General features: G+C 37.5%; 1 protein-coding gene across 8 annotated transcripts in view; it reads left to right on the top strand.

The window, feature by feature from the left end:
• COL12A1 (collagen type XII alpha 1 chain) overlaps positions 1–16,129 on the top strand; it is a 105,945-nt gene that overhangs the window by 25,693 nt on the left and 64,123 nt on the right. For 6 of the 8 annotated variants that reach the window (XM_065632184.1, XM_065632185.1, XM_065632186.1 and 3 more), the window contains 4 exons: positions 8,118–8,387; positions 10,282–10,548; positions 12,795–12,987; positions 13,694–13,815. The exons of 1 other annotated variant lie outside the window; for it this stretch is intronic. In XM_065632184.1, the coding sequence (XP_065488256.1) occupies positions 8,118–8,387; positions 10,282–10,548; positions 12,795–12,987; positions 13,694–13,815 (852 nt within the window). The remainder of the gene's footprint in view (positions 1–8,117; positions 8,388–10,281; positions 10,549–12,794; positions 12,988–13,693; positions 13,816–16,129) is intronic. One more of the 8 variants, XM_065632187.1, reaches the window with a different exon arrangement.

Genomic DNA, 16,129 nt, shown 5'->3' with positions numbered 1-16,129 from the left:
CAGATGTCAGTCATTACTGAATGATCAAAGGTAATGGATAGAACACGAACTTCAGTTTGCATGACAGCAGAAGCATAAATCATGATGTTTTCTTATGGAACATCCACCACGTATTTCAGTAATCAGCATATCTGCAGTTTCATGGGGTAATAAAAATACTTGAATTAGGCCAAAACTCTTTGGACATGGTCCATAGATATTTTGAAACACTCTCTGACTAATGTTGTGGAAGGTTCTCAGAATATCTGTTGAAGTACACATAAGACAATATTTTGTTGTATGGCACTGTCTTACCTCATTGAATGATAAAAAGACAAAATCTTTGAGGAAAAACAGGCAAATAAGAATAAAAGGATTGCAATTTTGGAACTAAAAGGTAACATTCAATCTTCGAAGCTTAGTATAGAAGTTTGCTTGAAAAAATAAGTCATGCTGCCTGTGAAGCTAAAATAAATATGGTTGGACTCAGCTGAAAAGTTACACAGGTTGGTGAAGAGAATACTTAACTATTAGATGAAATAATTCGTCTGACTCAGGCTGGGAATGGGACAGATCTTAACTCCTGGAGAAATAAACTTATCAACAGTAATGACAAAAAAGCTGCGAAAGGAAGCATAAAAAGGTGTTTAGTTTTTCAGTTAGTTTTTCCGTGAGCCATAGTGTCTGAGAAACAAAATAGTGTGGTGTGTGTTTTTCATTGCCAACAGCACTGAAGTACTGAGCACTTAAGTATTTTCCTGTATCAGGAATCCCAGTGGGGTTTGCTTGATGTCTTCACCATATGAATTCTCACCAAACCTATTCAGTCAGTGATGCCATGGTTGCTGGCCATCATCATATCAAGAGCAATGTTTGAGATTGCTCTTCAAACTGGGACAGTTAGTTTATGGTATTGATATGTAGTCTAAGAGAAAACAGTTTGGATGTAGTGAATATTTCAGAATTAATAGGAAAGTGGGTAAAGAGGAGGTGGCTACAGTAGCTTCTCCAGCAATCATATAATCAAGTGGCAGGAAATGAAAAATCCAAGGTCTTAGATGCTTATGGAATTTTACTGAGTCACTAAATGGTCCCCTGTGACTAAGGGTGTAGACAAACATTCTTACTGCCTTCAGTAATGAATTATTTTACTCTGCATGTAGTAGGAGAACCCACACGATCAGTTGCTCTGTCTTGGTTGCAAGGGTAGCCTTCAGCAGAGAAAGAAAAACTGATAATCTTTTAGACTGCTTTAACATGATTTGCAAGAACATGTCTGCCCAGGCATTCATTGAAGGTCCTTCAGTTATGTATATTTTCTCCAAAGTAGTTTGGAGCAGTTACAAATGGCCTTTGGAAGTTCCTCCTCTTCCCCTGCTTTGCCCTTGCATGGCAGTTTTTCAGTGTTTTGAAATGGCTTGCTCGGGAAAACCACACAAACCCATCAACCATTCTGTGTGCTCGAGATCATGTACCAGATGGGTAATCTCTGCTTCTCCTTTTGTTTTTCTTTTTGCTAAGTATATGCTTACCCTTATTGTTTCTCTGCATAAGGCAGAGATTGCAAATATTCCCCCAAGTAACTGTAGATAATCTCTTCCATAAACTGTTTGCATAGCTATCTGGTCCAGCCCAAAGATAAACACATGCCAGAGGATCACAATTTTATGAACTGTTCACAGATAACATGGTACAGAGAGTTTAGCAAGTGACTAATCAGAAAATTATTCATTTCTGAGAGTGCTGTTCCATACCATACAGGTAATTGTTGTTCAGAGAGAATGGGTTTATTTTGCTTTTGTGTTCATGGAGTGGGAAAAGGGAAACAATGTTTTGTTCCTCTGTTGAAGGAGTGTGCTTTCCTTCTTCACTATTCCAGATTTTAGGAAATTTATAGTGCTCCAATCTTTTATACAGCCTCTTTCAGTTACTGGCTGATTTTGTCTGCATATATGAAGTACTGTCGGAGGTGAAAGTTCTGGGGCTTTATATTTCATACTGCATTAAACATAAACGCACGTGCAAAATATGTGCTGTAGAAAACTCTCCACTTTATCCTCTCACTTTCAAAAGTGCATGGTGATCCATCACTAGGCAGCTTTGGGTTGGAGCCCTTCTATAAAGGTGCCATGGAAAAATTTTCCTCAGACACATTTTGTTGGCTGTGATTCCCCTCAGCTCACACAAAGTCATTGGAACTGCTAAAGTAAATTAGATCAGTGCAGGCTGCTGTTTGCTGTGTGATGGAACAAGAAAACTGAGGGAACTAAACAAGTTAGCACTGATGGTTGTATTCAATGATGCATAACACAGACTAGAGAACAAGCAAGAAACACCCACAGAAATGCCTCAGGGAAAAGTCTCCCTCTTATCCTCAAACACCCCAAACAAACCATTTGGCTTTCAAGTTTCTTGGGGATCATATGGTCTTACCCAAGCCATCATACACTAGAAATAAAATACAATGATAAACGTGGTGAGGGCAGTGAGCATAAATGCAACAGACAGCGAGCAGTTTGCAAGAGCTACTGTTTTTCTAATCTGTTTTTTAATAAAAGAGATGGTTGCAAGTCTGGCAAGAATTTGGTTTTCTGCCCAAAGGTGTGCTGTCAGATGAAAAGAACATGCTGTACATTAGCTGCTAAAGAGATTAACTTTCATAATTTAAAGTTGTTTTAAAGAGAAACAAATGCATTGCTAGATTAAGCAATCTACACAGAAATATTTAATCCTAATGAATATCTGAAAAGTTTGAAAGCTGCATATCTATTTTATGAGTGTCTTTTTTGCTGGCATTTGTATATTTTTCTGAACAGATTTAAGAGTATTTCAGTTATGGACTCTAAGCAGAGGAGTCATTACACTTTTAAATACAAATTTCAGAGCAATTTAGAAAAAAAGCCTTTATTTTTTTTCCAAAAAAGAATCAATGGTCACATTCCCATCTTGCTTGTACTGAGAAATTTCAAAGTGAAATTCCTAAGATAGAGATACTGTTGGCGTAAAAAGACATATTTTTTTAAAATAAATGAGACTGCTAGTCTACATTAGCAGAGATAAAAACCCATTTTCTTTCTTATTTTTGTACATTTTAGAATGAACAATAAGAGGTTTGGTGTATTATGTTCAGGAGATAAATTCGAGAGATAATTACGTCATAGTCTCTTCCCCTTTAGAATGAGAATCATTATGTTTCAGAGAAATAGGACCCAATCCTGCTACCCTGTTGATGGGTAGCTATTGGTACTGTGAGAATTAGGCTGTACTAAAGCAATATATTAAAAAAGGTGGTAATGACTGAGTCACTTTTCAGTTTTATTTTATGTTGTAAGCATTTCTTAGAGTTTAGGTTTGGATTTTTTTTTTTTTTTGAGGGGGTGGCTCTTTTTTGGTCAGAAAATGGATAGAAGTTATTTGGAAAATAAATTATTTCTTTTGGGTGTTTCTATGGTAACATAAGAATGCTTTAGAAATGAATGACCTCCTACAGGCAGACTAGTACAAATTCAAGTGACATTTCCTTACAATGAGGTTTTTAGCAAATCACAGGGACTTTACGTAATGTTCAGACTGCATAGTGCTGCTTCCGTCCTGACAGAAACAAGGAGTCAGTGTCTTCAGGAGATTTAATGCTGTTTCATGCATTGTTAAAATTATACATTCCAAGATTTTGGAGTCTGGCATTTGAAACTGACTTTTGATAATCTCTGGAAAATTATCTTTGTTTTATATAGGAAATGAAATATGTATCAGAAAAAAAAAGAATACAGGGGAAGGTTGAATGAAAAATAAGAAGGTATTTCCAGACAGTTGAGAGCAGTGTTAACTGGTTAACTATTAGAAAGGACAAATAAAGTGTTAAAGGGACTGAATATGAATTCCTGTTGGCTTTATCCTAGAGCAGGGACTCAGGAGTGCTCTGGCCAAAGTCCCTCTGTTTTCGGTCAGAACTGTCCTGGTTTGCAGCTTCTCATCTTTCTCCATTTCCACTAGCAGAAGAGCAAGAGACCTGCTCTAACAGGGCCATCTGCTTCCATCTCATCTGATGTGTGCATTTGGATCCTTGGCTGTGGCGACTTACCCTGCTGACCTAATGGGCTACTCCTGATGTATCTCCATTGTAAACAAGGCAGGACTCAGGCCATAATATTTTGGTATATGTCTCTGCAAGAGTGCAAGAGAAGGTTCATTCATTTAGTTGATTCTGACCTTTTAGGATGCTGGCTTAGATCAATCCTATGTTTAGCTGAAAAAAATCCATGGCTCTGCATGTAATTTACTGCTGCAGATTGATTTTGAAAGCTGGTTTTAAGAGCACATACAGAAAGTTGTTTAAACTTTGGGCCTTAACTGCATGTACAACGCCCATGGAAATCAGCTGGAGTTGTGTAAATGTTTCTAGGGGGAAAGGCCATTTGAATAAAGCCATTTGATTTTTATGAACGTCATAATTTTAATTTTAGCTGATTTGCAGTCTTGTGTTCAATAACAACAGTGACTGTTGGAGAACCATGGGAAGTGAGCCAAGTGGACACAGGGAAACTGCTTTAATATTATATTGTGTTTCTGGCATACAATAGTGGGAAAACTTAGTACAGAAACTGGACGTTGCGGAAGTCCAGAACTGGGTGTAAAAGCACCTGTCTGAAAGTTATGAAGTTAATTTTTGAGAGTGTGTCTGCACGGAGTGATGGTAGAGATGTACAAGGGACTGGAGGCAGACTGTAGCTCTGAGCTAAAGACTGCTGAAGAGAATCTGAAACCAGTGACTGGATTGCTTGCCCAGGCAGGGGTTTGGCCTGTCTGTGCAAGCACCTTGTTCTACTGTGTACATACTCACCGTGGCTTACAGCTGTGCTTACACCAGCTGCTTCGGTGCTCCAGAGCATCAGAGGACCTAATTCCTGATGACTGAGGGGCTGTATGAAGTGATGGGCAAACTAACTTTTACTTCAAGTCAGGAAAAAGCGGGAGTCTTTTGACTGGTAACCACTTGCCAGCCAGCACTTTTCTTTCTTACAGTCTGCATCGTCTTTCCACATTCCTTATCCATCCTGTTTAACCAAGCAAGCAAGAAGTGGGAGTACAACAGGCATTTCTGAACATGTGGACCAAAGAACAGAATGACTGCTTAGGTGTTACTGTTGTAGGGTTTTGGTTTTGGTTTTGTTTTTTTTTTTAGCATAAATTAAGTAACTAGGTATTTTGTTTTAATCCAAGGGAAAATATCTCACAGGCCTGACTGCTGTTTGCTAGCCACTACAATATACCAGTGTTACTGTGGAGCATGAATGCATTTCTTGACTCTGAGTGTAGCAGCTTACTTGATGGAATCCTAATAATTTAAGACTTGCAGTTGGACTGCATCTTAAACACAGCTGCTCCCCTAATACAAAAACACTTGTAGGAGATCCAGTGAAGCAGAAAAAAGCTGTCAGTCAACTTCCACCTCACACATGAGGTGCAAATCAAGTTAGTGTGTTATGTTAAAGAAATGTTCTCAGTTGCAGGGTAACATATAAAAAGTCTAATTTCCTTTACTAGGTAAGTTGTCTTGTCAGCAGTTTCCAACTATTTGAAGTAAAAATTTTCCATTTAGTTCTAGTGGTTTGGTAGAAATCCCAGTCCCTTTTCCCTCTCTTACCTTGCCTTATAAAAAAGACATTTAGTTCCAAAGGATATTTCTTTCAGAACCAACATATTACAGTAACTGGTATTCATTACAGTGTATTCCAAGCAAATTATTTTCCTCTGTTATTTAATGACCTCAATAATGACTTAATTAATAATGATTTTAAATATGCACTTATTTTTGCAGTGTTTCTAACATATATCATCAGCTGTAGCATCCAGGAGTAGACTTGCAAAAAATTGTGCTGTGGTAGCAGATACTTTAATACTGAAATCATGTTGTGGCAGAGCCATGTTTTAAAGTAGCCAAAGTAAAGTGACTTGTATATTTATATTACATTAAAATATGGAAAGAAAGGTTTTTATTGTGAGACATCTGTGCATTCTATCAAGTTAGGTTTTCCATATTTTTTCCATTTGGATTGCCTTAATATTTTTTTTATTGTATGAAAAAGCCAAGATTTGGGAGTAAAAGCTTAAGAGCAGACAGAAAAATTGGTGTAATTTACTTTTGAAGGCAAATCTTTTTTTCAGGCTTCCAGGAAAATTGGTCTTTGGAGTTTATATTCTGCCCCTGGCTTTCATTTAGTGTAGTCACTGAGTTCAGTGAGACTGCATGAAGCATGAGCTGAATCAAGCCTTTTCACTAAAATTTTTTCACTGTATGAAACGGCTGTTGTGAAATGATAAACAAGTGAACTTTACCAAAACCTCTGTATCTTAACCTTTTATTTTTTATTTTTTTTTTAAATAGAACATGCCACAATTTGTAGCGATTTGTATTGTAAAGATAAAAATTGGTTTGAAGAGTAAAATTGTAAGAACTGATGTAGAATTAGGGTAGAAAAAGAATCACCTCCAGAAGAACATGGTAGGATGTCTGAAGACTGTGAATTAAAATCAGAACCCCCCCCATAACACAAAGGAATACTGTTACATGCTCTACTTGCTATATTTGAGAGTCAGCTTTGTGATACCCTCTGATTCTGTAATCTGTGTATCTGATGAATCTTTATTATACTGTAAACATTGTTTGCAGATAGGTTGATATTAATTTCCATTAATCATTAAGCCAAGTGGGATTCATTCACTTGGTTTTAATGAAGTTATGCTGGCTATGAGATATTTCCAAAATGAAGCCTTTCTATGGGTATTAATAGCTCTGTTTGGTCCTGTGGGATTAAGTTTGGAAATATTGCAGATTTGTGGTGGAAACAAAAGACGAATGAATATGAAAAGTGAAAACACGTTATATGACTTTGAGCAACTTGTTGCTCAGTTTTGGACTGAAACTTCTTTATGCTTCTGAAAACAGTGAGGCCTGTTCTTGTAACGAGCCTAAGCAGTGGAAATTGGATAGGAACTGAATTTCTCTGTGTTCAAAATTTTGACTCTTGTCCTGTGGCTGCTATGGCATAGGGATACATTTTTATCAGTGTAGGTAAAACTTAACTGTGATGCCATGAGGCCACCTCAAGTGTTGAAGTCCTCTTGCTAAGCAGTCTCTCAGGAGTGTCCTGTAGGCCACACAGATACGCACCAAAGAACTGAGCGCTTCTGTGTGTATGTGGATCTGGTTTTGTAGATCCCTTTTGCAGATTTTGCTATGGTGAAGCCATTGCACTAAACCCACCAGTCAGTGCTCCTTTCCTGCCATCAAAAGCCAGCCACTGGAATAGGAAAATTGAACATATGTTATAAATGTTCGCTAAACATTAAACAGAGGCATGTCTTTCACTGCACCACTTCAGAGCCATAAGCTCAATATGAAAGCAGTGGAATTACTGTGGTGTGTTAGGTGAGACTCATGCATTCAGCTGACAACTGGATTTCACAGACTAATGAGCTGTTTCATTCATTCCAAGCTGGCTGGAACAAACTACAGGGAGGAAAGAGGTACAAGTCTTACGAGTGGAAAGATGGAGAATGTTTTCTACTGTAGCTGTGGCATGAAGTAAACACACTGCACATTAGTTATAAACATAAAGTGACATAGCTGGTAGATCTGGTAAGTGGTACTCTGGAAGATAAGAGTAGTACTATCAAATAAGAAGATAAATTTGTCAGAGAAAGGACTGTTTCACACAGGTGAAGGTCTCTTTTATTTACTCCTCAGAAAAACGTTACACATATGAGGATGAAGATGAATGAAATAAAATTATTTACTCGAGACTTAAAACCTACCCACATGAGCTGTAGCACATCTAAGCACAGGTTTCGTTCCAAGTCTTTGATTAATGCCATTTTTATTTTGCGTATTCTAAACCCAAACTGCTAAGTATCTTGCATGGTAAGGGATAGGATCATTCATAGTCTAAAATAAAATTTAAACATTTTGTTGAAAATTCCATCAATTTTCTCTTGGAACTACAAATATATGTTATTGAAACTAATATTGATGTGAAAAGTTTGATTTTGATCTTATGATCAATTTGCTTCTCCATTTGTGCTTTGCTAACTGTCACTATTTGTATGTTAGAGACAATTTGCTCTTTTATTTCTTGCAGAACGTGGTTCGCCACGTAATTTGGTTACCACAGACATAACTGACACTACAGTCGGGTTATCATGGACACCAGCTCCAGGAGCAGTTAATGACTATAGGATAGTATGGAAATCACTTTATGATGATACAATGGGAGAGAAGAGGGTCCCTGGAAATACAGTGGATGCTGTGCTAGAAGGCTTGGAGCCCGAGACTAAATACAGGATTTCAGTATATGCAACCTACAGCAGCGGAGAGGGAGACCCAGTAGAAGGAGAGGCTTTTACTGACGGTGAGTGTAGCACAACATTACCACCTTTTGTAACATTCCATTCTTCGTAAAGTCATTGTATTTTAAAGAAAGTGGACCTTATTTTTCTTAATTTTGTTTTTTTCCTGAAAAGTGGCTCCCTCTCCCCCCAATACCAAAATGCCACCTCAGAGCGGTCAATTCTGGATTTTCACTTGACCATTAAAAACAAGGAAAATATCTTCTATGTCATGTAGATCTGGATTCAACAAGAATTACTTCCAGCTTTAGATGTGATTTTGTCTGCAAATTACTCTGAAGCCAGCCTGCCATAGGTTTTATGTAAGTGCTAGAAATCAGGTGGAAGAAATATTATGGATAAAATAAGGAGGAATGGTGGGGTGAATGCCTACAGAATCAATGAATTTCCTTTCCAAGCTATTACCCTTTCCAGTCTTCACAGTCCTCAAAGTGAGGCTCACTGGGTGATTTTGATGTTTGTTATTTACCTTTCCTGAGGCTCTTCTTTTTTCTTATTTGGTAAACATTAGGTACTATTAGTCAAAGCAGGCTCAAGTCTCTCCTGCAGTGTAGGCAAAGTGAAAAACACTGAGGGGCCAGGAATATGTTGTTGTTGTACAGCAAGAACTGGCAAGTAGACAAGACAGAATGAATGAAGGGATGCCCTGGATCAGACTTGATGTTTCTGTTGTTTGCCTAAAGGGGTCATGTGAAGACAAAGCCTGACGGAGTGCTCTGGGCAGGCATTATGTGTGTTTACACGTTCTTGTTCTTGTTCCTAAGCATCTGTTTTGACTACTGTTGGAGACAGGCTGCTGAACTATGTTAACCTTTGTCCTTGACCCAGTAGAGCTGCTCTTAAGGTCTTGCAAGAGTAGTGACTGCTGCCATTGGTAAGAGCTGACTCCCCAGAGTCAAAGCAGACTGCTGCCCTCCATCTTCCTTCTTTTTGCAAGAACAGCAACATTAGCCCTCCAGCCTTTTCCAGGTTAAGTAGGCAGCTTAGCCACATGGTTTGTTGCTCCTAAAGGAACTTGCTGTCAGGCCTATCGATAGACCCAGACCTGAGACTAACTAGCACTGCATCTTTCTTTTGCAAACACAATTAGAAAGCCTCGGTTCCTAGGCCTGGGAGAGGGTACTGCAGCCTGCAAAGCCTGCCTTACCTTATGATGAAATATGGACCAATTCTGGCATGCCAAGAAGGTTCTGTTTTGCCAAAACCTAGATGGCTTATTCCAGCTGACAGCCAGCATTACATACCTTTCAGTTCACTTCAGATCATTTGTAACATTTGTACAGTCTGGAAAATCTCTCTTAGAAGCTGAGTGCTGCAATTTGTAGAGAAAATACTTTATTAGCCGATGTGCCTATTTCAGCACATATACTATCCTGCATCTGAAAAGTCACTCACCACTATTTCAAGGATAGTTTATATGGAGCCCAACACTCAGCAGTTTAGGTATTTACCAGTAGATTATCAGAACTGCAAATCCAAAACTTAGAAAATCTAAACTGTATAGGACATTGTGTTCATAAAAAAACAATGGCTTTATATCTTATCAGTTTCATTTGAGAGTGCTGAATCCATTGCTTAACAGATTATTGAAAAGCGTGACTAAATAAAACTCCCAATTATGCTGTGTCATCATGTAATTTGTAGTTCCTTTTTTTTCCCTCTTTTTTCCTCTGTAGTGGAAAAAAACCACTTACATTTGTTCAGACAATTGCAATTAAAAGATAATTTAACAATGGTCTGTGAGATTCCCCTGTGTCTTCCCCACAATAAAATACTGTAATTTTAAAGAGGGCACTTTTTTTTTTTTAATATGGCAGAATGAATTTTGTAGGCATGCATTCGAACATATCTTTATGTGACAAAGTAAATATTTATCCATATTTTTACACTGAAAAGTGTCACCAAATGCCAGGACTGTGATGGTAGACAACGAGACAGAAAATTCAATGAGAGTTACATGGCAGCCTTCACCTGGGAAAGTCTTGTCTTATCGTGTGTACTACCGACCACGCACTGGAGGAAGACAGATGTTTGGAAGAGTAAACGCTCCTGCTACAAGCATAGTGTTAAAGCGACTTAAGCCGCGAACTACATACGACCTCAGTGTTGTTCCAATTTATGATTTTGGACAAGGAAAATCAAGAAAAGCAGAAGGAACAACAGGTATGTATTGCAAGTTTGTACAGGATTTGATAATTAAAGTTTTGTGCTTAAAATTAATAACCATGATACACAGAAAAGTATAGTAGAGTCTGCCAAGATCATGAATTTATAAGCAAATTGAAGAAAATGTCAGAGGCTTGATTTATTGGAAATGTGCCTGGGCACAGCTTTTTGGTGTTGATATTGAGAGTGTAAATATGGTGTAAACTCTGGTTGAAAATACTGAACTTGTTTTGAAACACTGTCATCAGAAGCTAAAACAACGTGTTTTGCAAGGAAGACAGTATATCAACAGGCTACTTAATCAGGTGGTGTCAGTTGTTTCATAATTTGCCTTTCGGTCCTGAGTATTGGTGAAATAGATACACAGCATCTTGTTACTCAGATATGTAGTCTTTGTTCATCATATTTTCTGTGGAAAACTTGAGGTAATCAAAGCGGGAGTAGATGATTTGAAGAGTCATCAGTGGAAGCTTTACCCCAGAGACCATGGTCTTTTGGACAAGCTGTCTTCTCTATCAGAAACTGAAACTCTAAAACTTTTATTAAGTCCTGGTGAGGGGATTTTTGTGGTAAAAGCAAAACTCATTTTCTATGTATCTGATGCTGGTCTTTCATTTTGTAAGGAAAAGTTCTCTTGCTATCCAGATCAAATCAACCAGATTTAGAGCCAGTTTTCTGCTTCCATAGATGAGAACTTTTATGAAAATATTATCAAAAGGGATTTTTTTTCAAGATGTTTCTGATCATGCGGGACTAGTGCCGTTCGCTGAGGTACAGTGTAAATACTTCATGCCGTTCTCTGTTCTCTGAACATATATAATATTGAATGATGACAGGAAGTAAGAAACAAGTCTGCTAGCAGTGGAGATATTGGCCTGTCAGTTACTGATGGAAGATTTATTTCTAAATTAAAATGTGGTTGTTGCAGAGGAGTAATGAAAAACTGGTCAGCTCTTGACCAACACCTGTTTTTTTGATCTTGAAAATTTTAGTGAGATAAATCTCATATCATCAAAAATTTTGATTTTTGACTTGTTCATCTCGATATGGATACACCTCTTTGCTTTCAGTGTAGATAATTGTGGTGGTAGTCGCTCTTTGGAAGCCATTGGAGCCTGAGTGATCTTGTTAGTTGAAGGAAGGAGTATCATGGGAGAAGAGACAGAAAGTGTGTCTACTGTTTCTTAGCAGAATTCACAATCTGAGGATATTTATGACCTTTCAGCTATAGTTAGACAACTGCATAGGCATAGGGATAAGATGAACTCATTTTTTTCCCCTCCACCTTTTCACTCCAAAGCTATAGTGCTGACTTTCCATTTACTCTAATTCCCATTTTTATAACTTTGAGATTATGCTGCTGCAGTATTTCTATGACTGCACTTTAGATTTATGCAAGACCAAACGTGATGCAGAAGCTAGCAGCAGGCTTATTGACCACTGTCTGTCTCTGAGTACTGACCTGCACTGGGTAGCCATCAGTCTTCAGAGGAAGTTGCTCTTGACCTAAAAACCTCAAGCTGTTTGGCTGGCACTCCTCTGAAGGATTATTTTTTGACATACTGCCATACCTGTGGTTGGTGAAGTTGCTTGGACTGCCAGGCTCTGAGCATGTAAAGGGAGAGGACTGTTGGCAGGACCTTTTCTACAAAAACTTCTTTGCTTTCACCCTCTCCATGCTCTGACCTGTGAGACCCAGAACTCTGAGGGAGCAGGCTGAGAAGTGATATTGGTGACTGAGTATTGGCTGGCTGTAACTTTTGCCTGCAGTAAATCCTGATTTTTTCCAGTGTCGGTTTGAGGGGAAGATGTTTCCATTTCTCTCTTTCAATCTATATGGCTTGACTGCTTGTTGCCATTTAAAAGAGAGAGGGCTAGTCTATAATTAATAAAGAGGAAGACTGATGGTGGTTAGTCCACCTATTGCCAATATTTGTTGGAAGATCAGATGGAGGTTTAAGATAGGCAAGATGAATTGCTATCTATCCCTCAGTCTGTTGACCGTAGAGGGAGCCTTGATCACAAACGTAGCCCACTTACCTATTGGTTAGATGGCTAAAATTAGGTGAAGTGAATCTCACCTTTCACCTCTTTATACTTGTCTTTATGTCAAAGGAAAGGCACAAAGAATTTAGGGCTGCCACTAATACTAGATTTGCATATAGCTTTTTACATAAAAACATACTCATTTTTTTTTTTTCCATAACCAGGCCTGATTTAAATCCATTTTTCCATCCTTGCAGCATCTCCTTTTAAGCCACCTCGAAATCTGAGAACTTCTGATTCAACTATGTCAAGTTTCCGAGTAACTTGGGAGCCAGCCCCCGGACGAGTGAAGGGGTACAAAGTAACTTTCCACCCTACTGAAGATGACAGGAGTCTTGGAGAATTAATACTGGGGCCGTATGACAGCACAGTGGTATTGGAGGAGCTTAGGTATAGATAATAATAATTCATGCCTTTTTTTTTTTGTAAATAACTTCATCTTAGGGTTTTGTTCAATCATGATCTGGGATTGAAATGCCTGGCAAAATCTACTGTAAGTAAGGAAGTAATTTTGTCAATAAGCTACAAAGATCTTGTTATGCAGTCTCTGAAAGGCACCTGACAGGGCTTTTTGTGAGCCTATTCAAATCACTTGGGGTGTTCTCACAGGAACTGAAGGAGGCAAAGATTTGGGCAGAGGTCATGTTCTGCATTTCACATATGAGAAAGCTAATGGGACACTGGAGAAAGTTGGGATTTCTAAAGTTTCCTCCCAAAAGTTCCTTACCTCATGTTAAAAAAAGCCTGGTTTAGTTCTTGATTTATTTTCCTGGAGGCCTGGATTTATAAAGTAGGCTTAAGACCATGTCAAAATCTGTTATGCAAATATACTAAAGTAGAATCATTAATTACTTATCATATTAGCCTTTATTAGTCTTAAATTACTTGAATGAAGAAAGCTATAAATTTAAGTATGAAATCTAGATTCAGATTTTACATTATCAAAACTTGTCTTGTGGAAGAGCTAGTCTTTGGGCTTCACTTTTTAACATCTTTTCCATGGGGGATATTTTTCTGTGAGAATTTCATAAGTGAAATGTCAGCATTTAGTTAACCAAGTAACTTTAGTTACAGTGCCTTTCTTTAACTATTGCAGGGCAGGAACTACCTATAAGGTAAATGTTTTTGGAATGTTTGAAGGAGGAGAGAGCAGCCCTCTGGTTGGACAAGAGATGACCACCCTTTCAGATACTACTTCGGAGCCATTTTTATCTAGAGGTAAACGTGATTGAATTGAAGAAAAGGCAGCCTTGGCTTTTGGATAAAAAAAAAGACCAAAAGTTTACCAATATTTTTATCATTATTTTTAATGCACATAAATACTTATTTACAGGATTCAGTATACTCCCTACCCTGATGACATAACCTCTAGTCTGAAATGACTACTAAGTATGCCCCAGTTCACAATTCTAATCCTCTGCACCCTGTAGATGATCTTATAAAGACAATAACTCAGGCAACCATGTTTTGCTGGTTACTCAAAGCCATCTGCATTGCATTTTCAAGCTATCCACATCTGTGTTAAATCACAAGGTCAAATTCTTGAACAGAGATCATGGCTTATCTACAGGGGTGTTCACAGGAGTAGAACAAAGGATTTTAAGCAGATCTTTAGTCCTTTGCTTGTCCTTATATGGTGACTTTTCCTTTTAAGACTAAGATGGCATAATGAAAAAAGATCTGATAGTTGGGAATGTCCCAGTATTGTTGTGTATTATTTGAGTTTGTATGCAACATTATTTAATCTTTTTTTTTAGTATAGAAGGAGAAGACTTAGTTCAGAAATGCAATTGCTGAGTGCTGTCCTGTGTCTGTTTGGGAATTTTTCCCTGTTAGCTAAACCTTCCAGTCAAATTTTTTATGAATGTTATGATAGTAGCTTTCTTGGGCCTTTGCATGCTAGTAGTTGTGTCTCCATACTCTTAGTTAATATTGGATGAGGAGAGTTTTGGGGCTCAGTCCTCCTTCATGGAAATCAGGTCTTTGCTTATTAATAGCCAATTATACATGCAGAGGTAAAGATTTTTCTCCTCTGCCATTTTGAGGCTTGCATCACAAATTCACCAGGGAGAATTTGTTAGGAGAAAGAACCTAACTGCCAAGGCTTTTTGGAGTTTAAAGAAAGAAAATGTTTCTAACAGTTGACTCTATATTGTTTTCACCTAACATCTTTGATGCCTTGGTTCCACACTGGGCTGTGTAAAAAAATATTCCCCTTGTGTAACTTTATTGACAACATTTTTAGAGACTTCTTAATTAATTCCTGTCCCATTCTGTCTAATACAAGAGGATAAAACTGAGAAAAACTACATAACAGACCATCAGTTACTTTAGAGTAAATCTATAATAAGTCTGTCAGAAAAAAATTTGCACCAAGTGTGGTTTGTTATTTTTTATTACAGCAGCTGTCATTTCTGTCTCCAGTGTTATATTCTTTAAGCTAATTAGTTTTACTAATGTATGGATTTGAGTCATGGTTGATGTGAAAAATGAATTTTATATCTGGGACTGTAAATGTAATAGCACATTATTTATTAATAGGGGAAAAAAGTCACCCTAGATCTGGTGCCTTTGCTGGAATTTTCCATGTGGGGAACTATGGTAGTTGGAAAAAAAAATAAAAGTCAAAATAGTTTAACTTTATTATTGTACATGAAGCTAACTTTAACTTCCATATTAAATTTATGCATGCCATTTTTTGAACTAACATGGTTTTACTTAAACCCTACTCCCAACTGATTTTATTGTCCTGACTAAAGACTAGATCTATATTTTCTATGCAGAAGAGGATCATGCTTTTAACCTCCAGGTACATGGAGTAGTTATATTCATGAGTCTACAGTGTTGGATCAATTATGTGGAACATATATGAAATCACAATATCTTTCAACTGTGATGAGTGTGGCTGATTTTTCTCAATGGGATTTCTTCCATATAAAGACCAGAAGCTCTGATGGCTGGAAGCCAGAAAATTTGCAGCTGGTAACACAATCTACAGGAAAAGAGAGAGAGCAAGGATTTTTTTTTTTTTTTCAAATGGCTGTGGATAAAATCATTGTGTCTGTCTATTTTGTACAAATATTTTGTGATTTTCCTTGTGATGAAAACAATATGATGCATATTTTATTGTGTAATTTGTAAACTGAAGATATCTGATATAACTTCCTACCTTTTCAGAACATTGCAGCTTTATATAAATGTTTGTTCTTGTCCCATCTCTATCTCTTGACCCGTGTTTATGTTTGTGTATTTTCTTTAAATTGTGTTCTTTCTTTCCTGGATGCGCAAACTTCTATACCACCTGTATTTACTATGTCTTTTTCCCGTGAAAATTCAGAAATGTTATTTATTTGAAAGTGGTTGTAATATATGCTATTAATTCCACTATTACATAGTTGAAAATTGAGCAGTAGTTTAGTCAGCCATGACAGACTAAAATACTGTAAATTTGGATAATCTGATAATGCTCATGGCCATGTCAGTGGTTAGCTTAGTAGTCTTTTACAAAACCTCTGAAAACAAGTTATCAACC

Source organism: Caloenas nicobarica, chromosome 3 (assembly GCF_036013445.1).
Source record: "Caloenas nicobarica isolate bCalNic1 chromosome 3, bCalNic1.hap1, whole genome shotgun sequence".
NCBI classification, from domain to species: Eukaryota; Metazoa; Chordata; class Aves; order Columbiformes; family Columbidae; genus Caloenas; species Caloenas nicobarica.
This window is presented reverse-complemented; position numbering and strand designations above follow the sequence as displayed.